At 40.4% G+C, this 27400-nt stretch overlaps 1 protein-coding gene and 1 non-coding gene across 6 annotated transcripts in view; one reads left to right on the forward strand and one right to left on the reverse strand.

Moving 5' to 3' along the window:
* LOC139367180 (phosphatidate phosphatase LPIN2-like) overlaps positions 1 to 27400 on the forward strand; it is a 44098-nt gene extending 16698 nt beyond the window's left edge. For 2 of the 5 annotated variants that reach the window (XM_071105321.1, XM_071105320.1), the window contains 19 exons: positions 9513 to 9713; positions 14155 to 14250; positions 14461 to 14774; positions 14976 to 15092; positions 15613 to 15745; positions 15838 to 16342; positions 17839 to 17941; positions 18093 to 18280; positions 18575 to 18668; positions 21208 to 21277; positions 21364 to 21447; positions 22103 to 22191; positions 22668 to 22815; positions 23124 to 23272; positions 24464 to 24550; positions 24846 to 24998; positions 25235 to 25349; positions 25444 to 25547; positions 25865 to 27400. In XM_071105321.1, the coding sequence (XP_070961422.1) occupies positions 9522 to 9713; positions 14155 to 14250; positions 14461 to 14774; positions 14976 to 15092; positions 15613 to 15745; positions 15838 to 16342; positions 17839 to 17941; positions 18093 to 18280; positions 18575 to 18668; positions 21208 to 21277; positions 21364 to 21447; positions 22103 to 22191; positions 22668 to 22815; positions 23124 to 23272; positions 24464 to 24550; positions 24846 to 24998; positions 25235 to 25349; positions 25444 to 25547; positions 25865 to 26009 (2886 nt within the window). In that variant the 5' untranslated portion in view covers positions 9513 to 9521 and the 3' untranslated portion in view covers positions 26010 to 27400. Of the gene's footprint in view, positions 1 to 1369; positions 1608 to 5000; positions 5019 to 9512; positions 9714 to 14154; positions 14251 to 14460; positions 14775 to 14975; positions 15093 to 15612; positions 15746 to 15837; positions 16343 to 17838; positions 17942 to 18092; positions 18281 to 18574; positions 18669 to 21207; positions 21278 to 21363; positions 21448 to 22102; positions 22192 to 22667; positions 22816 to 23123; positions 23273 to 24463; positions 24551 to 24845; positions 24999 to 25234; positions 25350 to 25443; positions 25548 to 25864 lie in introns of those variants that run through there. The other 3 variants (XM_071105319.1, XM_071105322.1, XM_071105323.1) reach the window with 3 other exon arrangements.
* Positions 19834 to 19911, reverse strand: trnal-uag (transfer RNA leucine (anticodon UAG)). The gene has a single exon. It is a non-coding gene; the product is annotated as a tRNA-Leu (tRNA).

The following is a 27400-nucleotide window of genomic DNA, read 5'->3' on the forward strand; positions in this document are numbered from 1 at the left end:
AATCCTGTCTCAGAGATCTACGGACAATTCCTTTGACCGCATGGCTTGATTTTTGCTCTGACATGCACTGTCAACTGTGGGACCTAATATAGACAGGGGTGTTCCTTTCCAAACCATGTCCAATTAATTGAATTTACCACAGGTGGACTCCAATCAAGTTGTAGAAACATCTCAAGGATGATTAATGGAAACAAGATGCACCTCATAGTAAAGGGTCTGAATACTTATGTAAAAAAGGTATTTCTGTTTATCATTTTTAATACATTTGCTAAAATAAAAAAAGAAACAGTTTTCGCTTTGTCATTATTGGGCATTGTGTGTAGATTTCTGAGAATATTATTGTTTTAAGCCATTTTAGATTAAGGCTGTAATGTAAAAATAAAAGTTGAAAAAAAATCACGGGATCTAAATACTTTCCAAAGGCACTGTATTTCCTTCATATAATTTTTTATATATATATTTTTATATGTGATTTTTGTATGCCTCTTGGCAGCCCCGGTAAACCCCTGCATTAATATGGCCCTGGCTCTACACTGAATTTTTTTTTTTTTTACAAGTAGCACGTGAGCTCCTAAATTGAACAATGTAGAAGCGCATAAAGAAATGTAGGAACACAATTAAACATATTAGCGGTATTAATGATAAGAATTGCCAGCAATAACAAAATACAGGGTTAAGGAGTAGCAGAAAAAAAGTATTTTTAAGATTGAGATATAACCTACATTGGGCCTAAATGAATCCAATCATTAATCTGTGCTCAGTGTATTCTCTATGGCACTCAGAGGCTGCGGTACAGCAAAGTAATCATTACATCTAGGTGAATTATTTTGTTTTTGTTTTACTTGGTGTTAATGGATGAGGCCAGAGTATTTTTCCTGTTGGCTAATAAGAACTCAATAATAACTGAAGTTTGTATGCCATGATGTTCACTGCCTCTGTATTTCCACTGGTTATAATGTCAGCCAATGGCCTTATCAGTTACTTTTTGCTTATCTTTTTGTCACTTGAGTGTGTTTCAGATTAGGACCTGTCTTATGACAGATACACTGAGTCAGGCAGTATTCATTGGATCTTGATGGTCATAACAGGATGCGCAGATATACATAAAAGTTTGAAGTCCATTCCCATCTCGAAGTCTTGTTTATTCCCAAGGGCTTTGAAATGAAAAGCTCAGCAACAACACAAATGTGTGTGTAAAGGGCGTCACGCTGCATGCTTAGCGAGTACCACTTCCTCCCGATTCGGCCCATACCTGGCACAAACTCGGGACCTCTACTTTGCCAGCGCAAGTAACCGCCCTCCTGAAGCATCTTACAAGTCTGTACCACGTGAAAAGCTAGCTATTCACTGGCACAAGTGGCGACACTGCAGTCTGAGGAGTAAGTTTCACACATTCCCATGTGCTGAACGTGTGGCTGTAAAAAATAAATAGCTGAAATGTCTTGAGTCAATATGACCTCTTGTACACCAGATGCATCAAACTCATTGCGTTCCAGCGGAAGTTATTGTCAATGGAGCAGTCCGCAACGCTACTTTGGGGGTGCTGCACTAGTCAGCAGTGCTTTCTGTGTAGCGCGTGCGCTGCTTTGCCGTGCGATGGGACAAACGTAAGTACCCACACAGACTCAAATTATACTGAACAAAAATATAAACGCAACATGTAGTGTTGGTCCCATGTTTCATGAGCTGAAATAAAAGATCCCCAAAAATGTCGATATGCACAAAAAGTATAAGCTAAAGTGCCTTGCGAAAGTATTCGGCCCCCTTGAACTTTGCAACCTTTTGCCACATTTCAGGCTTCAAACATAAAGATATAAAACTGTATTTTTTTGTGAAGAATCAACAACAAGTGGGACACAATCATGAAGTGGAACGACATTTATTGGATATTTCTAACTTTTTTAACAAATCAAAAACTGAAAAATTGGGCGTGCAAAACTATTCAGCCCCCTTAAGTTAATACTTTGTAGCGCCACCTTTTGCTGCGATTACAGCTGTAAGTCGCTTGGGGTATGTCTCTATCAGTTTTGCACATCGAGAGACTGAATTTTTTTCCCATTCTACCTTGCAAAACAGCTCGAGCTCAGTGAGGTTGGATGGAGAGCATTTGTGAACAGCAGTTTTCAGTTCTTTCCACAGATTCTCGATTGGATTCAGGTCTGGACTTTGACTTGGCCATTCTAACACCTGGATATGTTTATTTTTGAACCATTCCATTGTAGATTTTGCTTTATGTTTTGGATCATTGTCTTGTTGGAAGACAAATCTCCGTCCCAGTCTCAGGTCTTTTGCAGACTCCATCAGGTTTTCTTCCAGAATGGTCCTGTATTTGGCTCCATCCATCTTCCCATCAATTTTAACCATCTTCCCTGCTGTCCCTGCTGAAGAAAAGCAGGCCCAAACCATGATGCTGCCACCACCATGTTTGACAGTGGGGATGGTGTGTTCAGCTGTGTTGCTTTTACGCCAAACATAACGTTTTGCATTGTTGCCAAAAAGTTCAATTTTGGTTTCATCTGACCAGAGCACCTTCTTCCACATGTTTGGTGTGTCTCCCAGGTGGCTTGTGGCAAACTTTAAACAACACATTTTTTGGATATCTTTAAGAAATGGCTTTCTTCTTGCCACTCTTCCATAAAGGCCAGATTTGTGCAATATACGACTGATTGTTGTCCTATGGACAGAGTCTCCCACCTCAGCTGTAGATCTCTGCAGTTCATTCAGAGTGATCATGGGCCTCTTGGCTGCATCTCTGATCAGTCTTCTCCTTGTATGAGCTGAAAGTTTAGAGGGACGGCCAGGTCTTGGTAGATTTGCAGTGGTCTGATACTCCTTCTATTTCAATATTATCGCTTGCACAGTGCTCCTTGGGATGTTTAAAGCTTGGGAAATATTTTTGTATCCAAATCCGGCTTTAAACTTCTTCACAACAGTATCTCGGACCTGCCTGGTGTGTTCCTTGTTCTTCATGATGCTCTCTGGGCTTTTAACGGACCTCTGAGACTATCACAGTGCAGGTGCATTTATACGGAGACTTGATTACACACAGGTGGATTGTATTTATCATCATTAGTCATTTAGGTCAACATTGGATCATTCAGAGATCCTCACTGAACTTCTGGAGAGAGTTTGCTGCACTGAAAGTAAAGGGGCTGAATAATTTTGCACGCCCAATTTTTCAGTTTTTGATTTGTTAAAAAAGTTTGAAATATCCAATAAATGTTGTTCCACTTCATGATTGTGTCCCACTTGTTGTTGATTCTTCACAAAAAAATACAGTTTTATATCTTTATGTTTGAAGCCTGAAATGTGGCAAAAGGTCGCAAAGTTCAAGGGGGCCGAATACTTTCGCAAGGCACTGTATATATCTTGCTAACATGTCTAAGGTATTAAACCCCAACATCCAAGAGATGGATCTATGTTAACTGTGGCGATATAAACATCCAACTGAAAGAATCCACCTGTTACCCTCAACTCATATTTAAGAATTTACTTTGTTATTGTAAACCTTTCTTTAAAGGTGCTACACATATATATTTTTGCATTGTAATTTCAAAAACATTTCAGAATATATCTGCAGTCATAGTGAATTCGTCGTGTTTCACAGTATTACTTATCCACCAGTGTGGATTGGTTGTGATATTCGCCAATTTGTTTCTGTTGTCAAAATGGGATAGCTGTTCTGACTTTGTGGCTGGGTTATGCAGTGGAAATCGCTCAGTCAATTCCTGGTTGCTAAAATTCTACACTGTTCGCTCAAACAAGCAATGAATAGTGTATGGAATCATTGTACCATCTAAATTGCTGTGATACTTTCGGACCAAAACCAAAAGTAAAATGCTCAAGCGCGAGTCTCCGCCGTGTTATGGAGAAATGAGATGCGGGGGAGGGCGAAGATTTGTTTTGAATGACTTGCACTTGAGCCTTTTACTTTCGGTTTTGGTCCAACAGCTTTATTTTTTGCTTTTGAAAAGATATTTCGCATCACTTAGACAACATATGCCGTTTACTTAAATAACTAGTAAGTTACATTTAGGGGTCGCATTAACACAGAATTCTTCGTTGTACACGCAAGATGAGAATTCACCAATGGCATTCAATTAGCAGACAGCACTCTGACTGATGTGTGGTTACTTTTATCCTTTTTATCCTACTTTTCTTGGTGTAGTCAACCTACTTTTCTCCGGTAAAATTAACTTGAAGAAAAACATTAGGAAATGTAGCTGGCTACATTATTTCTGTGATAAACAGATGATGGCCATGCAGCGTTTTTGCAAAGAAGACGTTGCTTTTTCATTGTAAATTCATCATGTGACAGGTGAAGTTTATATTTTTGTTCAGTGTGGATAATTAAGTATGCCTAACTGTTGTCTGGGAAGCTCTTAAAGCATATATGACAGGTTGTATCATGTCTTACTCTTCACATAAGAAAAAGAAGACCCATAAAGAATTAGAAATACTAAAACAGACAATCCATGACTTTGAACACTTTGAAGCTTGAATATGACATAATTAACACCCACTCTGAAGATATTTCTGCCCTGAAATCCAAACAACAATATGTTGAGCAAGGTGAAATTGTGGGGGAAATTATTTCTTGGCAAAATTAAGAAAGAAGAGGAACGGTACCATCCACAGCATTAAAACCCCCAGATGGTAGCCTAACAATGGAGCCTTCTAAAATGAACTTCTTATAACATTTTATCACAAACTCTATCAACCTGAAAAAAAAGTTAATAGAAAGATAGACAATTTCCTTAATAAGGCCAATATACCAATTTATAAGTGTACAAGAGAACATTTATATGGATAGAAATGTGCACTGTCCCCGGAAAAAAAAAAAAACCTTTGTAGACCGAAAGTCATCTGTTCTTTCAACCAAATGATTGCTCCGAATTTTTAAATGTGCATTTTTCCATATGCCACAGCTGAGCTTTCACAGGTGTGCCCCATCAGTACTGACGACCCTTCCAGTTCCGCCTACCTCTCCTACTACGCCCACCAATCTCCTGCAGGAAGTAAGCACAGCAAAACCCAGTAGACAGAGCAGGGAGGGGCCGTCACAACACACCATATGTGTTTGAATAAAAACTATATGCATTGAGCTTGTCTGATGCTTTAAGCTTACCTCAAGAGGGCTCCAGAGATAACCAGAAGACCCAACTATTCTCATCCCACTCCTGCTAGCTTTCGCAGATTCTGCCATTAGCCTACTCTCCTGAAGTTGCCGGTAATAGGCTATACGAGGAGTCGGCAACCTTTCTTATGTGGAATGCCAATTTATCTTGCCATTTCTACCAATCTGCATGCCAGTTATGGTTTTCATATGCACATTTTTGTGAAACAGTTTCATTTAATTTATATTAACATCTTCATATCTCAAAATCATTGTCATGTGGTTAAGCAAAATTATGATTAGTTATGAAAATGATACAAACCTTAAAAGTAATTCTATTGCCATTGCCAACTATGTAAAGATATCCTACATAAGCCAACAAATAAAAACATTGCAGCCTGCAAGTAGAAAATATCCTGATAAAAATAAATATCCTATAAATCACACATGGCCTGTCTGCATACGAATTTGAAACATTGTATTAACTATTAACTTGGGTCCTGCTCAAGAAGTTTTCTGCTCCAATGAGCTCGGGACAGACACAGCTGTAGGCTATTTGCGCAAGGGATAAGAAGCAGTGCTTGACTTGGGCAGGAGCTCACCAGAGCTGAGTACCGACACCTCAAATGTTCTACTGCTTGAGCTCCTGTTCCTCTTATACAATATTAGTTCAAAAGTGTTGTGGAGCTCCTGCACGTTGGGGTTTGGCCAGGGTAGGCCGTCATTGTAAATAAGAATTTGATGTTAACTGACTTGCCTAGTTAAATAAAATAAATAAAAATAGTGGTGGTGCGTTAAGCTAATCAGAAATACTATCAGATCCCCAAATGGGCACATTTATATGCCTACATTTGTGCGCAGGCCAGGTAGACTATAGGCCTACTTCTATGCGCATGCGTCCTCACTCAAGATTGACAGGCGCGTTCCAAACAAAAGACAATGACTAAATTGACAGAACTCATAGATATAATTAAGTAAACCAGAACTTGTTTCTCACAAGTGTAGCATAGCAATAAAAAACTGTACCATAGAGTCTCAGAATAAATTGGAGGAAAAACTAAAGTAAGTGGAGGAATTTTTTCAAGTGTAATATCTTATAATAATAATGCAAACTGGATGGAATATGGGGAAAAATGCACAATTATTTTTTATTCTTGAACATAAATGTTACCAAATATAATCTCTTGCAGCTTGTTACAAATGACGATTCACCAAATTAAATTTTGAAAGAGGAAGCAAAGTAGTTTAAGCATATGTTTCTGTTTGTCTCCTCTAACCTAAGCTAATCATATGGATTTTTTTTCTATTAATAATGTAAAATGAACAGTCATACAGAAAGACTCATGTGAAGGTGAAATTACAGAAGAGGAACTTCTTGATGCGATTAAAGCCTTTAAGTCTGGGAAAACTCAAGGGCTGGATGGCATACTAGTTGAGGTATACCAAACTTTTTTGATATACTCAGGTAACCGTTATTAGCATGTTTTAACCACTCCTGTGTAAATGGTAGATTATCAGACACTCAACAAGAAGGTCTGATTTCATTTTTACTGAAACAGGATACAAGTGGGAAATATAAAGATCCAGTACATTTAAAACATTGGAGGGCCCTTACACTTCTGTGTTGTGATGCTAAAATTCTAGCTAAATGTATAACGCATTGAATTAAAAAGGATTGTCGGACATTATTCATTCTAATCCGCCAGTTTTTTTTACATGGATGATACATTGGAGATAATATAAGGCAAGTACTGGAAACAATAGAACACAACAAATCTGGAAAACCGTGCCTACTCTTCATAGCTGACTTTGAAAAGGCTTTTGATAAATTACGTCTGGAGTTTATATATAAATACCTGGACCATTTAAGTTTTGGAGAATCTCTTATAAAATGTTTTTAAATAATTTATAGTAACCCTAGGTGTAAAATAGCAAATAATGGATACTTCTCAGAAAGTTTTCAACTGTCAAGAGGAGTAAAACAAGGTTGTCCACTATCGGCATATCTATTTATTATGACCATCGAAATGTTAGCTATTAAAATCAGATCCAACAATAATATCAAGGGATTAGAAATTTAGGGTTTAAAAACAAAGTTGTCATGGTACGCTGATGGTTTATGTTTTCTTTAAATTCAGAACTTGGATCCCTCCACAGCCTCATAGAGGATCTAGATGATTTTTCGAACCCCTTTGGATTATAAACAAATTATGATAAGTGTACTATTTTACTTATTGATCACTAAAAAATACAACTTTCACATTACCATGTAGTTTACCAATAAAATGTTCTGATGGTGATGTGGATTTACTCGGTATACATATCCCGAAAGAAAGAAATGATCTCACTCCAATACATTTGAAAAGATATTTAGCAAAAATAGATAAGATCTTGCTACCATGGAAAGGTAAATACCTTCTATTTGTGGAAAAAATCACCCTGATGAACTGTTCAGTCATATCCCAGTTTACCTACTTGCTTATGGTCTTGCCTACACCTAGCGAACAGTTTTTTTATATTATATGAGAAAAAATATTCAATTTTATTTGGAACAGCAAGCCAGACAAAATTAAACGGGCCTATTTATATAATGAATATGAATTCGGAGGGCAGAAATAATTACATATTAAAGTATTAGACCTCTCACTAAAGGCTTCAGTCATAAAAAAAATTATACTTAAATCCAATTGGGTTCTCTAGAAAATGAGTAAGAATGTCTCACCCTATGTTCAAAAAAGGCCTTGTCCCTTTATTCAGATTACAACCTCTCACTTTCAGTTATTTGAAAAGGAAATAATATTTTTAAACAAGCCATAGAAAGTTGGTTGCAATTTCTATTTAATCCACCAGAAAAGAACAAATAATACAATAAATATTTGTGTTTAAACTCATATACTAATTGATTAAAAAAAAACTAATTAAAAAAAAGAAATGTAATAATCTTTGTAAATGATATCATGAATACGACTGGTGGAGTTATGTCATACATGCAGCTAACTAAAAAGTATGGAAATGTCTGCTCTTCCCAAAATTACAACCAACTAATTGCAGCATTATCGCAAAAATGGAAGAGGAAAGTGGAAGGGGGAAAAAGTAAGGAACTTGTCTGTCGGCCTTGCATTAAAGACCATAATTGGTTAAAGAAAATTGTGATAAATTAAAAAGTATACCAGTTTCATTTAAGAACCAAATAATTGACAGCCGTGCCATATAGATTGCTAAATAGTTGGGAAGAGATTTTTGATGTACCGACTCCATGGCCCATGGTTTATGAACTGATACGCAAAACAACGCCGGATTCAAAACTTTGAATTGTTCAATTTAAATTATTATACAGAATTCTTGCAACCAATATGTTATTTATATGGGGGATACAACCTTCCCACCTCTGCAGATTTTGCTGCGAAGAGGCAGAATCATTAGATAATTTGTTTTGGTACTGTCCATATGTAGCCTGTTTTTGGTCACAAGTCCAGGAATGGCTAAAGAATTGCAATATTTACCTGGAGCCAACCCTGCAGATAGCACTACTGGGTGATCGGAAAAGTCATAGTCAATCGATCAATAATATAATAATACGTTTAGCAAAAACATTCATTTTTAAAATTTACAATCTATAGAAACTATGAGAATAGAAAGGGTCAGAACTTTCCTGAAACATCACAGCACAGTTAAAAAAGAAATGGCAAATAGAAATCCAATATCAATGGTGTTAAGAGATAGATGGGAGGGGTTGAATGGAGCTGAAGGTTGGCACTAATAACAACTAATAACACAATAACTAATGTAAATCATACTGTGCCCGTAAAACATAAATACTGTAGGTTAAGAACTTTTTTAAACAGCATGAAAGATATGGCAAATAGAAATAAAAAATAGAGTTAAATCCAAACAAAATAAAACTATTGCAAATAGACTTGTGTCCATAAAATGTATATAGTATGTATATAGTATGTAGTATGTATGCTGATCTGTCCTCAAAAAAAATGATCACACAATGAAGTTATGAATCAATGAATATGCACAAATTGGCAGGTGCATTTTGCATCTAGGCGCATGGTCAATCCAACTCTGCATTGGCCATGCAGTGATATGGCCTCAGCAGAAGTCAGTGCAAGAATGGCCTCAACAGAAGTCAGGGCATTCATACAGTACTTCTTGCACTTCACGTAGTTGTGTAGAGCTGTTGTAAAGGTAGTGAGTAAGTAGAGCTGTTGTAAAGGAAAGGAAATTAGAAATACAGGTGTGCCACGTTTGTAGTGTCGTACCCAAGAAGACTCGATGCTGTAATCGCTGCCAAAGGTGCTTCAACAAAGTACTGAGTAAAGGGTCTGAATACTTATGTAAATATGATATTTAAGTTTTACATTTGGTTTTGTGTGTGTGTTATCCACAGGTAGACACCATGAACTACGTGGGCCAGCTGGCAGGCCAGGTGTTGGTGACAGTGAAGGAGCTGTATAAGGGCATTAACCAGGCCACACTGTCAGGCTGCATCGACGTGGTGGTGGTCAGACAGCCTGACGGGACCTTCCACTGCTCCCCCTTCCATGTACGCTTCGGGAAACTGGGAGTGCTGCGCTCCAAGGAGAAAGTGGTGAGTTCGGGGGATATTTGGGAAAGAGAGGTCAGGGTTTTTTCTGCATAGATTTTTTTTTTGCTGTGTCCAAACATAAAAAGAAAATATATACATTATTTAGAAAATTATTTTCAGGATGTAAAAACAGGTGGGCCTCTAATATTTCCAGACCAAAACCCTTGCGGTGATAGGTAGGTAGGGATGCAAAATTCTGATCATTTAGCAAAACATTTAAGATTCCTAGAATTGGGAGGGAATACGCAGGAAATACAGAATCCTTCAACCAGGATTTCTGAAAAACCTGGGAATTTTGGGAAAGTTAACGGAATATTGTAACCCCAGTGAAAAAATTCCCAGAGCTAAACCCACCCATATTACATTTTTAGCAGAAGTTCTTATCCAGAGCAACTAGTGTCAAGTACCTTGCTCAAGTGCACATCGACAGAGTTTTCAGCTAGCCGGCTTGGGAATTCAAACCAGTGACCTTTCTAGGCTACGTGCTGCCTGCCCAGAATCTTTCTTACACCTTCCTGCTATATTCTGCATCATCTCTGGCAGATGGAAGGATGCTGAAAAACTTTGTCTAGGTCTGTAATGGAACCCTGTCATTCTAAACTGCCATTTGTTTTTTCGCTCTATCACATCCATTACTGACGTGTAATTAGGGCCCTTTCATGTTGCCGTGTGGAAGTGCTGCTGCCTGACACAGATCCAGGTATTAAGAAGTACTTCTGAGAGAGCAATTGAGAGTGAATGGGGGGAGGACGGACCATCCCAGTTCATCATCCCCGGGCTGCAACTCAAATGGCACCCGATTCCCTATTTAGTGCACTGCTTTTAACCAGGGATCTGGTCAAAAGTAGTGAACTAAATAGGTAATAGGGTGTCATTTGGGACACAGTCAGGAGGAGTACCACCCCTACTGTGCCCCTACTGCTACCGCTCGCCTCAGTCACTATGGCAACACAGTTTTAGATATTCCTCTGCATAACGGAGGAGAGATGGCCTTGATACAGTACAGAGAGTAATGTAACGTAACAGTGTGGGAGGATTGACCCAGCATCAGGCAATGGATTTGGTGATGATGCTATCTTTTATAGGATCCTTTGAAAATTCATATAGCTACTTCACTGGTTGTATTATTGATGGACATATATGTTTTTTAGCCTTTACATAAAACATTTAACATTTTATTCCTTTACTGAAACAGACCATTATCCCTCTGTCTGTGTCCCAAGTTGCATCCTATTTCCTACATAGTGCATTTCTTTTGAACAGAGACCTACACAGGCAGCCCAATTATGATGTTTTTTCCACTAATTGTCTTTTGACCAATCACATCAGTTCTTTTCACATCAGATGTTTTTCAGAAAAATAATCTGAATCGGGCTGCCTGTGTAAACGCAGCCTAAGACTGCAAGCAGGTAATCATCTGGCCCAGTTTGCTTTCATTAACCATATCATGGTGTTAGTCTACATACAGCACATTGTTGTTTTGTGCATGCAAGCACACAATAATAAGTATGTTGAATATTTACAGTGATCTTGCTGAAGCAAGCACACTAATACAGTACCAGTCAAAAGTTTGCACACACCTACTCATTCAAGTGTTTTTCTTATTTTTACTATTTTCTATATTGTAGACTAATAGTGAAGACATCAAAACTATGAAATAACACATATGGAATCATGTAGTAACCAAAAGAGTGTTAAACAAATCAAAATATATTTTAGATTTTAGATTCTTCAAAGTAGCCACAAATTCCCTTGATGACAGCTTTGCACAGTCTTGGCATTCTCTCAACCAGCTTAATGAGGAATGCTTTTTCAACAGTCTTGAAGGAGTTCCCACATATGCTGAGCACTTGTTGGCTGCTTTTCCTTCACCCTGCAGTCCAACTTATCCCAAACCATCTCATTTAGGTTGAGGTAGGGTGATTGTGGAGGCCAGGTCATCTGATGCAGCACTCCATCACTCTCCTTGGTCAAATAGCCCTTACACAGCCTGGAGGTGTGTTTTGGGTCATTGTCCTGTTGAAAAACGAATGATAGTCCCACTAAATGCAAACCAGATTGGATGGTGTATCGCTGCAGAATTCTGTGGTTGGTTAAGTGTTAAGGCTGGTTAAGTGTGCCTTGCATTCTAAGTAAATCACTGACAGTGTCACCAGCAAAGCACCATCACACCTCCTTCAAGGTTAGAACCACACATGCGGAGATCATCCGTTCACATACTCTACGTCTCCAAAGACACGGCAGTTGGAACTAAAAATCTCAAATTTGGACTCTCAGACCAAAGGACAGATTTCTATTGGTCTAATGTCCATTGCTTGTGTTTCTTGGCCCAAGCAATTCTCTTCTTATTGTTGTGTCCTTTAGTAGTGGTTTCTTTGCAGCAATTCGACCATGAAGGCCTGATTCACCCAGTCTCCTCTGAACAGTTAATGTTGAGATGTGTCTGTTTCTTGAACTCTGTGAAGCATTTATTTGGGCTGCAATCTGAGGTGCATTTATGAGAGTGGTCCTCATGAGAGCCAGTTTCATCATAGCGCTTGATGGTTTTTGCGACTGCACTTGAAGAAACTTTAAAAGTTCTTCAAATTTTCCTTTAAGACATGACTGACCTTCATGTCTTAAAGTAATGATGGACTCATTTTTCTTAGCCCTATTTGGTTTTAGACATTTCAAATAAGCAATCTTCTGTATACCATCCCTACCTTGTCACAACATTGGCACATTAAGAAGGAAAGAAATTCCACAAATTAACTTTTAACAAGGCACACCTGTTAATTGAAATGCATTCCAGGTGACTACCTCATGAAGCTGGTTAAGAGAATGCCAAGTGTGTGCAAATCTGTCATCAAGAAAAGGGTGGCTACTTTGAAGAATCTCAAATACAAAATATATTTTTACTACATGATTCCATGTGTTATTTCATATTTTTGAAGTCTTCACTATTATTCTATAATGTAGAAAATAGTTACAAATAAATAAAAACCCTTGAATGAGTAGGTGTGTCTAAACTTTTGACTGGTACTGAACATTGTGAGTGAACTGTTTATACACTGAACAAAAATATAAACGTGTTGGTCCCATGTTTCATGAGCTGAAATAAAACATCCCAGAAATGTTCCGTATGCACAAAAAGTATATTTAACTTAATATTATTTTTTGGTTTACATCCCTGTTAGTGAGCATTTCTCCTTTGCCAAGATAATTCATCCACCTGACAGGTGTGGCATATCAAGAAGCTGATTAAACATCATGATTATTACACAGGTGCACCTTGTGCTGGGGACAATAAAAGGCCACTCTAAAATGTGCAGTTTTGTCACACAACACAATGCCACAAATGTCTTAAGTTTTGAAGGAGTGTGCAATTGGCATGCTGACTGCAGGATTGTCCACCTTAGCTGTTGCTAGAGAATTGAGTATTAATTTCTCTACCACAAGACGCCTCCAACATCGTTTTAGAGAATTTGACAGTGCATCCAACTGGTCTCACAACCGCAGACCACGTGTTTGGCGTTGTGTGGGCGAGCGGTTTTCTGATGTCAACATTGTGAACAGAGTGCCCCATGGTGGCGGTGGGGGTTATGGTATGGGTAGCCAGCCATAAGCTACAGACAGCAAACACAATTGTATTTTATCAATGGCAATTTGAATGCCCAGAAATACTGTGACGAGATCCTGAGGCCCATTGTCATGCCATTCATCCACCGCCATCACCTCACGTTTCAAATCAAATGTTATTTGTCACATGCGCCGAATACAATACCGTGAAATGCTTACTTACAAGCCCTTAACCAACAATGCAGTTTAAGAAATAGAGTTATAAAACATTTACTAAATCAAGTAAAAAAAATCTAATCAATCAAAAAGTAACACAATAAATGTACATAACAATAGGAGGCTATATACAGGGGATACCTGTACTGAGTCAATGTGCGGGGGTACAGGTTAGTCAAGGCAATTTGTAAAGTGACTATGCATAGATAATAATAAACAGCGAGTAGCAGCAGTGTAGTTCAGCATGATAATGCACAGCCCCATGTCGCAAGGATCTATACACAATTCCTGGAAGCTGAAAATGTACCAGTTCTTCCATGGCCTGCATACTCAACAGACATGTCACCCATTGAGCAAGTTTGGGATGCTTTGGATCGCCATGTACGACAGTGTGTTCCAGTTTCACAGCACTGAAGAGGAGTGGGACAACATTCCACAGACCACAATCAACAGCCTGATCAGATGTGTCACGAATGGTGGTCACACAAGATTAATTTGTTTCAATTTACTAATTTCCTTATATGAACTCTAACTCAGTAAAATCTTTGAAATTGAGTTGGGAGGGGGAGTGCCCCCCACATCCGTGGGCAAAACTGATCCTAAATCAGCACTCCTAGTCTGAGACGCTTGATACATAAATGGATGCCTGACCTGTCCTTTCCCTCTGCAGATTGACATTGAGATCAATGGAGAACCAGTGGAGTTGCACATGAAGCTGGGGGACAACGGAGAGGCCTTCTTTGTTCAGGAAACCGAGCAGCATAATGTGAGATTTTTTTTATCGGTTTCATGACAACCACTGTTGACACAGCTTATTACTGACTGTGTATATGTCCCAAATGGCTCCCTATTGTCTAAAACGTGCACTTCTTTTGAGCAAAAGTAGTGCACCATGTAGGGGATAGGGTGCCATTGGGGACGTAGTCTATAACGTGATCTTGTTGTGACTCGTCATCTCTTTGTCACCCCGACCCAGGAGATAATCCCTGCCCACCTTGTGACGTCGCCCATCCCCACAGAGGAGGCTCTGGGGAGGGGCAGAGAGTCCAGAGCTGGGGAGTCGGGCCTGGAGGGTGGGCTGCAGCCGCCCCAGGGGGACTCACAAAACCCAGCCTCCTCCTCCACCCCCCTCCTTCCCCCCAGCACCACAGCAGGGAAGAAGAAGAAGAGACGTAGGAAGAAGCACAAAGCAGACCCCCGGAAGGAGGAGCAACAGGCCTCCACTGCTGGTGGTGAGGAGGTCTGTGAACTGAGCTCAGACGAGGAGCACGGTACACAAAACAACGGCAGGTAAATGGACAGAGGAGTAGGGTGAAGTTGCCCCTAGATGCTGACCCCCCCCCCCCCCCCAGACAGAGGGTGCTAACAGGAGCTCAATGACTCCATAGGTACACTCAGGTTGGGTCTGGGTGGGTCTGTTCAGCACAGTGTGTGTAGAGGATAGGGAGTGTTAACACTGTGGTCAATGGGGGATATTCTTCATTCCCTCAGGGCCCCCTTGTTCTCTACAGTGAAGGACACAGTGGAACACAGGCAGCACCCCAACCTCCACTCATTGGACAGCTACCCCTTCTCTGATGGAGACTGGTCTCCCGGCGACAGCCACAGGTATGACCCCCTCACTCAGTCGCTCAGTCAATAACTTCCTATTCAAATATTTACACAGATCATGCAAACAGTCAGGATCATTAGGAAGATTTTTTATTTCCTTAGGACTTAACAAAAAAGAAAACGTAGTTAATCTAGCACACCTGATTCTAATAATTAGCTGGTTAATAAGCTGAATCAGGTTAGTTACAACTAGGGTTCGATTGAAAACTTACAGGAGGGTAATTCTCCAGGAACACGGTTGGAGTGCACTGATCTAAGGCATGTTATAGAGCAGTACACTGGACAGCCGTTAATGAGCCTTTTATTTGGAAGGTTATGTCCCTGACGTCGGCTCAAGCTTCAGTTATCTTAAAAGGCGCAGTCAGATGTCCAGTGTATTGCTCTATAACACGCCTTGGATTGAACCTCATTTTAGGTAGATATTCATTAAAATGGTAGCAGAACATTGATTGAATAGCCCTGTGGAGCTGTGAGTACATGTTGTGTATGTGTTGTGCTGTTTTCTCGATTGTAACAGATCCCCAAGATCCCTGTCAGAGCCCATGTCTCCAAAGAGCGACTCAGAGTTGATGGTGAAGTTATCAGAGAGCATGCTCAGAGCAGAGTCACACATGCAGTGGTCCTGGGGTGAGTTCCCAGAATCCACCAGGGTAAGACCTAGATCTTGTGTTTCAAATGTCTCTACATTCCCTATATAGAGATGGAAATATGCCAAACTGATTTCATATTGACTCTTGTCCAGGTCAGTAAGAAAGAGCCCTCGGAGCTGCCTAAGACGATGACTATCACCCCGTCAGAGAGCACACACTTCAGGGTCATCCTCAGCTCAGAGGCCATGGAGGTGGAGGCTGGGGGCCTGCACACCTCTCTGGACCCAGGGTGTGGACCTGCCATCGTCAAACCAGAGCCCCGGACCCCCAAACAAAATACCCTCCTCAGCTCAAAACACCACCCACCCGACCCTCTATCTGAACCCCATCATCCCCCCAAACCTATTCATGACCATTGCCCACCCCAACCTGAACCGTGTCCCCTCAAACCAGAACCAGGTGCTCTAATGTCGGAGCCCAGTCCAGACCTCTGTATCCCGTCCAAGCCTGAACGGAGGGGCCCTTGGACTTCCACTCCTCCCAGTGTGCTTGATTCCAGCCAGAGGGACAGTGGCTCTACTGCCGGTGGGGCCAGTTGCATGGCCGGGGACCTGGGGTCCATCGGCTCCAAGACTGACTCCCCCTCCAAGAGGAGAGGTACTAATTGTGCTTTAAATAGCAACCGAAAGTATTTAAAAAAACAAATTGAAAGTATGCATAGACGGTTTATATAAATAGCTTATTGATCAAGTATAACACATGACTTAGGCCATTTATAAAGATTTTGGCTTACGGCAGCACAATGTGCCGGATGATGGCATTCCATAGCCCTCTGTTGTTAATGACTGCTAGTATGAACAAATGCTTTACATTACTTTTATGTCCTCCATTTGATGTTTTATGTCCCCTATATGATGTTTTATGTCCCTTATTTTAAGTACCTCATAGCTCTATCACTACAGAATGGTCTGATGGCAACAGAAAGAAAATGGCTTGGTCATGAGTAAGGCCTCAGACACACCAATAGCGTGTGCTGGCCGGGTCATTCCTACCAGACCTCATAACATTTGGGGGGGAAAGTATATCAGAAAATATATAATATATCAGAAAAAAGTTTTGGGGCAACATATTTTAGGTGCATTTTCCAACCTGTTAGGTACATAATACATAATCCTAACAGGGTAGAACATAAACCTAAATTAGCCATAGCTCTGTGAGTGATCAAGATTGAGCTACCATAATGGTGAGCAGGATTTCAACATCTCTATCAAACATATTTAAAAAATATATATATACATTTTGTTAATTTTCTCTATAATTTTGCCTGACAGGGTGAACATTTACGAGTGGGACATAGACTAACAACATGAAACATGGACAAATGGATAAAACTGAGTGTTTGTATTTATTTAGCCTTGCACCATTGTTTTCCCACCAAATAAATTATGACTCTTCCTGAATGTGGTGTCATTGTAGGAAGGGGTTGTTTTCTTAAAGAAGAATTACAATAAACTAACAGGGTGAAAAGTGATATCAGGGACAAACAGAAAATCTAACAGAAAATACAAACATCATGGAAAGAAAACATTGATGAGAGTGAATTTAACTAGGTCTATAAAACAGTGATGAAAGATTAAGTATTTTATCATTTATAATTTTATGGCTTATATTTCTTGTGGAAGTTGATGAATAATAACCGGGAACATGGCAAAAACGCCTACATTCGCTGAAAAAAAGTGTTAAAAATGTATACAATTCCCTTTCAAGATCCATATTTTGTTATTTTTAAGGTAAAGCCTTTTGGAATCCACATTTTACACTAAATAATAAATTATATTTCCTGGGGACAGAAAAGACACATAGTAGGAATGACCCAGCCAAGAGTACTTAGAACCTCTGTTCAGAGTGCCTGCCTAAATGTGCGAGTGTGCACCAATTTTACATGTAGAATTGTGTGATAATGTCGTCAGTCAAAGCTCTACAGCTGGTGGTCCCTAAAACACCGCGCTTAACGATCAGCAGACAAAAATTTGATCCACATTCGGTGCTATGTGCGCAAGCCTTAAGGGTTCAGACAGTGTTATTGACTACACCCGGAATTGGGCTGTGAATGGTTTAAGTGAATTATGATTATTCGTCTGTGTGTGACGAAGGTGTGAGGAAGAGGAGTCAGCACCAGGGGCCTGAGGATATCTACCTGGACGACCTGAACGCTATGGAGCCTGACGTCGTCGCGCGCTACTTAGCTCCCAAGAGGTACCTCATCATGCCTTTCATCCCATGTATTGAGGCCCTATTCCCTTTATAGGCACCGTATTCCCTTTATAACGCACTACTTTTGACCAGGGCCCATAGAGTTGTGTTGCAGTGACTGACCAGTCTGTGGTTGTGTGTGTGTGTGTTGCAGTGAGTCCGAGACCATCCCTAAGCACTGGGTGGAGGTTGGCCGGTGCGATGGGTCCCAGTCTCCCCAGTCTGTGGGCAGTGCAGCGGCCGACAGCGGGACAGAGTGTCTGTCTGACTCGGCTGGGGATCTACCAGACATCACCCTGTCTCTCTGTGGAGGGGTCGGAGAGAACTCTGAAATCTCCAAAGGTAAAGTGTCCTATTGTATGTAAGTGTTATGTTATAGTGAATAGGGGTGTGCCCTAAATTGCACCCTATATAGTGCACTACTTTTGACCAGGCACTGTAGGGAATAGGGTGCCGTTTGGGACACAACCTAGGGCTTCACTTTGATAAGTATGCAAATAACTAACTAGTACACTGTTACTCACAATGCCACAAATAATAATGTGTTATATTATATTATATGACAATAGATATGCTATAATGATGAGCAGATTAGGATACCTTGAAGATGCAAATGCTATGATACTTTTATTGCAGAGAAATTCATGGAGCACATCATCACATATCATGAATTTGCTGAAAATCCAGCAATCATTGACAATCCCAATTTGGTGGTTAGAATTTCAAACCGGTGAGTCGTTCAGCCGTCCTACTCATACTAATTCATATTCCTGCATCATAGACTGACATTTTGAACAGAAGATCACAATTTGTAGATTTCCTTGAACTAATCACAATTATATTATTGCACAGTTCCTTCAGAAGTATTCACACCCCTTGACTTTTTCCAAATTTAAAGCCTGAATTTAAAATTGATTTTGCGTCACTCGCCAAAACACAATACCCCATAATGTCAAAGTGGAATTATTTTTTTGCTAATTAATTAAAAATTAAAAACTGAAATGTCTAGCATATCAACCACTTTGTTATGGCAAGCCTAAATAAATTCAGGAGTAAAAATGTGCTTAACAAGTCACATAATCAAATCAAATCAAATGTATTTATATAGCCCTTCTTACATCAGCTGATATATCAAAGTGCTGTGCAGAAACCCAGCCTAAAACCCCAAACAGCAAGCAATGCAGGTGTAGAAGCACGGTGGCTAGGAAAAACTAAACTAAAACCTAGGAAGAAACCTAGAGAGGAACCAGGCTATGAGGGGTGGCCAGTCCTCTTCTGGCTGTGCCGGGTGGAGATTATAACAGAACATGGCCAAGATGTTCAAATGTTCATAAATGACCAGCATGGTCAAATAATAGTAATCACATTGAACAGGTCAGGGTTCCATAGCCGCAGGCAGAACAGTTGAAATTAGAGCAGCAGCACGGCCAGGTGGACTGGGGACAACAAGGAGTCATCATGCCAGGTCGTCCTGAGGCATGGTCCTAGGGCTCAGGTCCTCCGAGAATAAGTTGCATGGACTCGCTCTGTGTGCAATAACATTGTTTAACATGATTTTTGAATGACTACCTTATCGCTGCACCCCACACATAAAATTATCTGTAAGGTCCCTCAGTCAAGCAGTGAATTTCAAACACAGATTCAAGCACAAAGACCAGGGAGGTTTTCCAATGCCTCACAAAGAAGGCCAACTATTGGTAGATAGGTAAAAATATAGAAAAGCAAACATTGAATATCCCTTTGAGCACGGTGAAGTTATTAATTACACTTTGGATATTGTATTAATACATACAAATGATTGTCATTTAGCAGACATACAAATGATTGTCATTTAGCAGATGCTCTTATCCAGAACGACTCACAGTAGTGAGTGCATACATTGTCATACTTCTTTTTACTGGCCCCATGTGGGAATTAAACCCACAACCCTGGCGTTCTAAGCACCACGCTCTACCAACTGAGCCACAACCAGTCACTACAATACACCCAGTCACTACAAACATACAGCCGTCCTTCCTAACTCAGTTGCCGGAGAGGAAGGACACCGCTGAGGAATTTCAACAGCAGGCCAATGGTGACTTTAAAACAGTTACATAGTTTAATAGCAGTGATATGAGAGAACTGAGGACCAACAACATTGTGGTTACTCCACAATAGTAACCTAATTAACAGAGTGAAAAGAAGGAAGTCTGTACAGGATAAAATATTCCAAAACATGCATCCTGTTTGCAATAAAGCACTAAAGTAAAACTGAAAAAAATGTGGCAAAGAAATTAACTTTATGTCCTGAATGCAAAGTGTTTGGGGCAAATCCAACACATCACTGTGTACCATTCTTCATATTTTCAAGCATGGTAGTGGCTGCATCATGTTATGCGTATCGGCAAGGACTAGGGATTTTTTTAGGATAAAAAAAAACAGATTAGTGCCAAGCACAGGCAAAATCCTCGAGGACAACCTGCTTCAGTCTGCTTTCCAACGGACACTAGGAGGAAAATTCACCATTCAACAGGACAATAACCTAAAACACAAGGCCAAATATACATTGGAGTTGCTTACTAAAACGACGTTGAATGTTTCTGAGTGGCCTACTTACAGTTTTGACTTAAATCGGCTTGAAAATATATGGCAAGACTTGAAAATGACAGTCTAGCAATGATCAACAACCAACTTGACAGAGCTTGAAGAATCTTTCAAAGAATGTGTAAGTATTGTACAATCCAGATGTGCAAAGCTCTTAGAGACTTACTCAGAAAGACTCACAGCTATAATTGCTGCCAAAAGTGATTCTAACATGTATTGACTCAGGGGTGTGAATACTTATGTAAATGTGATATTTCTGTATCTCATTTTCAATACATTTGAAAAAAAAATCTAAAAACAGGTTTCCGCCTCTCGAGTGGCTCAGCCGTTTCCTCTGACACATTGGCGCCGCTGGCTTCCGGGTTAAGCGAGCAATGTGTCAAGAAGCAGTGCTGCTTGGCAGAGTCGTGTTTCGAAGGACGCATGGCTCTCGACCTTCGCCTCTCCCGAGTCTGTACAGGAGTTCCAGCGTTGGGACAAGACTGTAACTACCAATTGGATATCACTAAATTTGTGACAAAATTGAGTTAAAAATAAAAAACAATCCGCTTTGTCATAGGGTATTGTGTGTAGATTAATGAGAATTCAGGCTGTAACACAGCAAAATGTGGAATTAGTCGAGGGATATGAATACTTTCTGAAGGCACTATATATATATTTTTTTTTTATTATTATTATTTTTACAGATATTACAACTGGACATTGGCAGCTCCATTGATACTAAGTATGCAAGCTTTCCAGAAGAACCTGCCCAAGGTAGAGCACATGTTATGCATTATGAATGTATGTTAGAACTTCAACATTCTGTGCATGTACTCATAAATACTTCATGTGTATCTAAGGCCACAGAGGAGGCATGGGTGAAAGAGAAGATGCCTAAGAAGTCCGGCCGCTGGTGGTTCTGGAGGAAAAGCAGCGTCAAACAGGTAGGGACTGCATCCCAAATGGTACCCTATTCCTTATACAGTGTAATACTTAGGTCCAATAAGGCTGTGCACAAAATAGTGCACTATATAGGGCTCTCAAACTCAACTCCGGACCTCGAAGCCAGTTATACTGTGTTTTTTCATTGTTCCCCTCCAATCAGGGACTGATTTAGACCTAGGACACCAGGTGGCTACAATTAATTATCAGGTACCCCTGATATAGGGAATAGGGTGCCATTTGGGACAACGGGGTGTTTTTGCAGTAGGTTTACTGGTATTGATACTCTGTAGTACCCGTAATGAAATCAACCTTAGCTGAACAGCTTTCCTGATACTGTCATTTGTCACCTTAAACAGATGGTCCATGATTTTCACCATCTCTTTCCTCATGACTCTTTTTTTTGTGTGGGCAGAAAATAGTTCCCATGTGAATCCCATTGGATTTGCATTTCCGTTGTAAATTAGCCTAAGCAAATCAGAGTGAGGAGAACCATGTGCTAATTGTACTGCATAATCTTAGGAATAATTTTTTCATTTCATAAATGGACAGTAATTCCATTATTAATCAAGGAAAAACACTAGGCCATATACAGCCAGTGTTGACATGATGACGTTTCATTAACGGGTGATTAATGTTGTCTGCTCTGCTCTCCAGTCTTCAGAGGCCAAGATGGACAGACACGAGTCCCAACACAGAGACACAGAGAGCCCTGTCCTCGATCAACAGATTCCAGCAGTGCCACAGTGAGTCAGCTTTGCACCACCCTGTCTCACCCTGTCTGTCCCCCACCACCCCTCCCTGGCGTTATTTCACAAGGGGAAGCCCAATTATTCACACTGTGATGTCACCCGCCTCACCCATATTCATCATTACACCAACCAATGGGAAACTATATTAGCCCTGGAAAAACAGTGATTCATAGGAAATGCCCCTGAGAACATGCATGAGGGACCCTGTTTGGGAGTCTCATCTGTGTTTTTTCTTTCTGTAGTAAATGAAGCTTGGTGACAATTCAGTGTTGGGATACTGCCCTCTAGCGGCAGCATATACAAATGCTGGATGTTCATTTTAATAACTGATGTCTAGAGAAGCGTCATTCCTGTCGTTATATTTTCAGAGTAACTACTCACTCCCCTAATCTTTACTCACATTAGTTTAATCTTATACTGTTTTTAGGAAGTCTGATGTTGACCTGAGGTTGTTGTTATTTGACATGCAGGCAGAAAGCAATAGACGACTCCTCCAGCGATGAAGAATCGAAAGAGCTCAACACAGTGGCACCTACTGAGCACATGCACACAGAGCTACCTCCACCAACTGGCTCGCACTCCTACATGAAGTCTCTCCGCCTCTCGTCTGACCAGATAGTAAAGAGCTTCTAACTTATAAAGTGATATTATTTAAATCCTATAAAGTGATATTATTTAAATCCTATAACGTGATATTATTTAAATCCTATAAAGTGATATTGGCACATAGAGTTGGATAGAGGGCACATCTTTGCATCCTTACCCTCATAGCTTCTGTGACAGAATGGGAAGCGCAATTGAGGGCTATTGAGGGCAAGTGCACCCTTTGTCCTACTGTTAGCACCTGTCAGTGCCCAGAAGAGATTTTGGAAACCACTTCTTCAAGTCACTCTCTCAGGCACCAGTTTATTTGTGTCTTCTCATAGGTCAGTCTGAAGCTGAGGGAGGGGCCTAATGACGTCACTTTTAGCATCACCACCCAGTACCAGGGGACGTGTCGCTGCGAGGGCACCATCTACCTGTGGAACTGGGATGACAAAGTCATCATCTCTGACATCGACGGCACCATCACCAAGTAAAGTGGCCTTCAATTCTGTTTAACGACATTACCCAGTCAGTCCCCTCAGTCTTAACTCCTAGGTTGCAGCCCAAAAGTCAACCTCAGATTCTTAGGAGACTCAACATCTGATATGGGATTAAGATCCTCTCCTGATCTTTTAATTTCTCATCTTCTGTTCGATGTTGGAGGTCTGTCTGGTAATCAGACAGTCTTCTGTCCAAACACACGATTACACATAATTACACTTAAAGGTGAAATATGGGATTCAAACAAATCAGTTCTTCAAGAATCAAGTATAAAAATGGATGTATCAATCCCACACTCTTAAATGTAAAGGTACAAGTTGGAACCAAATAGGGTTCATGAGAGCGATACCATAGGGGAACCATTTTAGGGCACCAGTTTGTGTCTTCTCATAGGTCAAATTAAAGCTGACAGTATGCACTTTAACTGTATAGTCATTGCATGATTCAAATCAAAATGTTTGGAGTATAGAGCCAAAAGAAGAAAAAATGCTTCACTTGTCCTAATAATTACGAAGGGCTCTTCCTTGAATTTTCTTTTGCGGTTAACTTTTCATTATCTGAATAGACACTTGTGGTTTCTAGCTAACGTTACACCAATCAAAACAGTGGAGCGTGTAGTGAAGCAAAACTTTAGTGGTCAAAACCATTCATCTTTGGGTGACTGGGGGGGAGCGAGTTTCACGCAACCATTTATAAACTGGTAATTAAAAAAAAAATATATATATATATATTACAGACTAGCTAAAAAAATAAGTACAAATTGACAAATTATCTAATGCACCCCCTATTTTTATTTGCTCCATGGCTCTGTGGACCCACGGCTGTTTGGCTCATCTCAGTCGTAAAGAGGAATAACTTTGCCGCTGTTTCTGATTAATAAACAATGCCATGCTGGTGGGTGGTAACATTCAAATAAAACCCAGCCCTCAAATAATTTTCATGTCATATCATAGGAAAAGACACCACATTCACACAGATTTGCACGAAGTGGGGAGGTTGGATTTGTCACTTCAAGCCCAGATATATCATACTTTGACTAAAATGATGACTTATTGATTTAAATCTGTATGCAACATCATGGTTAAGCTCTGGTCATCGTCTTTCAGCTACAAAAAGTGGATTTCTACTAATTTCTACTGGTGTGGGTTTTTATGTCTCACCAAATGCTCCTTTTTCTTAGGTCTGACGTGTTTGGCCAAATTCTCCCTCAGCTCGGGAAAGACTGGACTCATCAAGGCATTGCTAAGCTGTACCACTCAGTGCATGAGTAAGTAAGCCCTAGCCCAGGGCCTGCGTATGTATCAAGCGTCTCAGAGTAAGAGTGCTGATCGAGGATCAGGTTCCCCCTGTCCATGTTATCTTATTCATTGCGACCTAAAATGCTAAACGGATCCTTGTCAGCACTCCTATTTAAGTTGCTTGATACATATGGCTCTAGAACTACCATTTATCACATCCACCACTTAGTCAATGCATGACTAATCACATTCCTGTTTCACATGAAATGGTGGATAGGAGACGGATCTAATGTTGCAGTTATACTTCAATGTGCATTTTTTCAGGAATGGCTACAAATTCCTGTACTGTTCGGCGCGGGCAATCGGCATGGCGGACATGACCAGAGGGTACTTGTACTGGGTGAACGACCGGGGAACCATCCTGCCTCGAGGACCCCTCATGCTGTCCCCTAGCAGCCTCTTTTCTGCATTTCACAGGTACAACTCACCCTTAACTTCTCAGTTGGTTCAGTCTGCTTGGATTTGTAATAGCATTGTAATATAGTTAGATTGCAATGCATTTTCTTTCCTCTTCTCCGCCTTTCAGAGTTAAAACTGATCTTTCAGTTCCTATTTGGTACAGTCTGCTTGGAATAGTAATAACGTTGTAATAGCATTATAATATAGTTAAATTTCAAGGCTTTTTGATTCCTTTCTACTTAACCTTTTATCAGGGAGGTGATTGAAAAGAAGCCAGAGAAGTTCAAGATTGAATGCCTAACAGACATCAAGAACCTCTTCTACCCAAACACACATCCCTTCTACGCAGCCTTTGGAAACAGAGCAAATGTAAGCTTTGTTTTACCTTCTCATTGTGTACTTATTTTGGAATAAGATCAGAATTATGGTGATTGTTAAGACTACTCCTCTGTTTTTGGCTCAGGATGTGTTTGCCTACAAGCAAGTGGGTGTACCAGTGTGTCGGATATTCACAGTCAACCCCAAAGGGGAGCTCATCCTAGAGCAATCGAAAGGCAATAAGACTTCGTAAGTAGCGACTTCACAGGATTGTAATCATAATGACTCTTTTATCTCTCTGTATGTCAGGAGTGTGGGTTTCTTGGGGAGTATTTTGGCCGGATTCAATTGCCGACAAATGCCCCTTTTAAAGGCGTTCGTGGAGATCGTCTGATGTTCGCGGAGATCACATTCACGGTAAAATGCTGTGGCTGTAGGCTCAAGCGTATATGACCTTCAAAGTCTAGTGCAGTGCGCTTGTCGACAACGTGCCTTTTAATGAATCCCGACCTTGGTCAGTAAGTACAGTAACCGTTATCTAACCCCTTCCCTGTCTTTCACTGTAGCTACGGCCGACTGAGTGAATTGGTGGAGCACGTTTTCCCTTTACGCAGTAAGGAGCAGAGCGCCACCTTCAGTTTCCCAGAATTCAGTTCTTTCTGCTTCTGGAGACAGCCAATCGCTGAGGTCTGCCTTGAGGAGCTGCTCTGAAACAACCAATCGCTGATGTGCGTCTTGAGGAGCTGCTCTGATTTCTGATTGGACAGTTCCCACAGCTGTGGTATTATCAGGTATTAAGGCGATAACCAACAGACACTTCGGGTATGGTCGATGCACTTTGTGTCTTTTGGACGGGAAAGAAATCACTTGAAATCAACTGTATTTGTTGGAATCGATGTAAGCAATATTTTGTATTGCTTAATAATTGTATTGGTCTTCCCATGATGATTGCTTGTACTGCCTTAACTGATGACTATACTATGTGTCTACTGATGCTGAATTATATTCCATTGTTTAGTGCTCCACAGGTTTAATAGCGTTTCGTTGATATATCAGTAAGAACTGCGTCACATGATCGATTTAGGCATACATTCCAATACAGACTGTACAGCTTTTTTACAGTACAATGTGAAGAGAAAGAAGACAGGCGTAGTCGTAAGGTTAGTTATTTGGCTTGAGTGATAACGCACTCCCTATGTTGGGGTGTCCCGCTGTTTGGGAAGGCCTTACATTATAGTGTATGCATGCTATGCTAAGTTTGAACTAAGGGCTCTCTTCAAGCCGTGTCGCGAAGGTTCAGCGTTACGGCGCGATTTGAAATTGAAAGGAAACCTTCCCGCGTTAGCGGAGACGACTGCATTCACGTTAAACGCCGCAAATGTCAGCCCAATTGGAAGTTACCTTTATTTTGCGGAATCTGTAACGTTTCAGCGATACAGATTGAGTCGATCGCTAATATGTTGTGCAGAGCTGCCAGTGGAACTGGCACCAGTCTTAGATACACGCATACTGTATGATAATTGATCGATTTAAGTGATCTGAGCAGGCAATGTTTTAGACATATATGCAGATGGCTGCAGTGAAGTTTATGGCGATGGAAGGCCTTTCTAAAGTGTCGATGCTGCTGACACACAGGGCACACAACACTGGAGCCTTTGGATGGAGACAGACTAATATGCACTGAAAGCACAATTATATGTTTTAGCAGACGTTTTATGGGTTAACTTTGACAGTGTGTTATGAAATGAATGCTTCTTTATGGGATATTTCTATTGTTATAACTTGGGTTTGTCTAGTATATTTTGAATTATTATACCATTGTATTTGATGACGTTCGGAGGTGTTGCAGAGTTCCTCAGTAACAAAGGCATTCTTTCTATGAAAGTGATATTTTGTGTGGAGAGTACACACATCTTAACACGCTGGTATTTGTTGTGTTTTTCAGTGTATCTATTAAGAGATTAATTTTACAGTTCACACACTCTCCAATCTTAAATGCCTTCACTGTTACTTGATTAAGTGTTATTTTTGAGTGTCACTATATACATTGAAGTGTATGTTTGGGATATGAATGTTTAGCAAAAAAAAGAAAAAAGATAAAA

This window comes from Oncorhynchus clarkii, chromosome 15 (assembly GCF_045791955.1).
Source record: "Oncorhynchus clarkii lewisi isolate Uvic-CL-2024 chromosome 15, UVic_Ocla_1.0, whole genome shotgun sequence".
Taxonomy (NCBI): domain Eukaryota; kingdom Metazoa; phylum Chordata; class Actinopteri; order Salmoniformes; family Salmonidae; genus Oncorhynchus; species Oncorhynchus clarkii.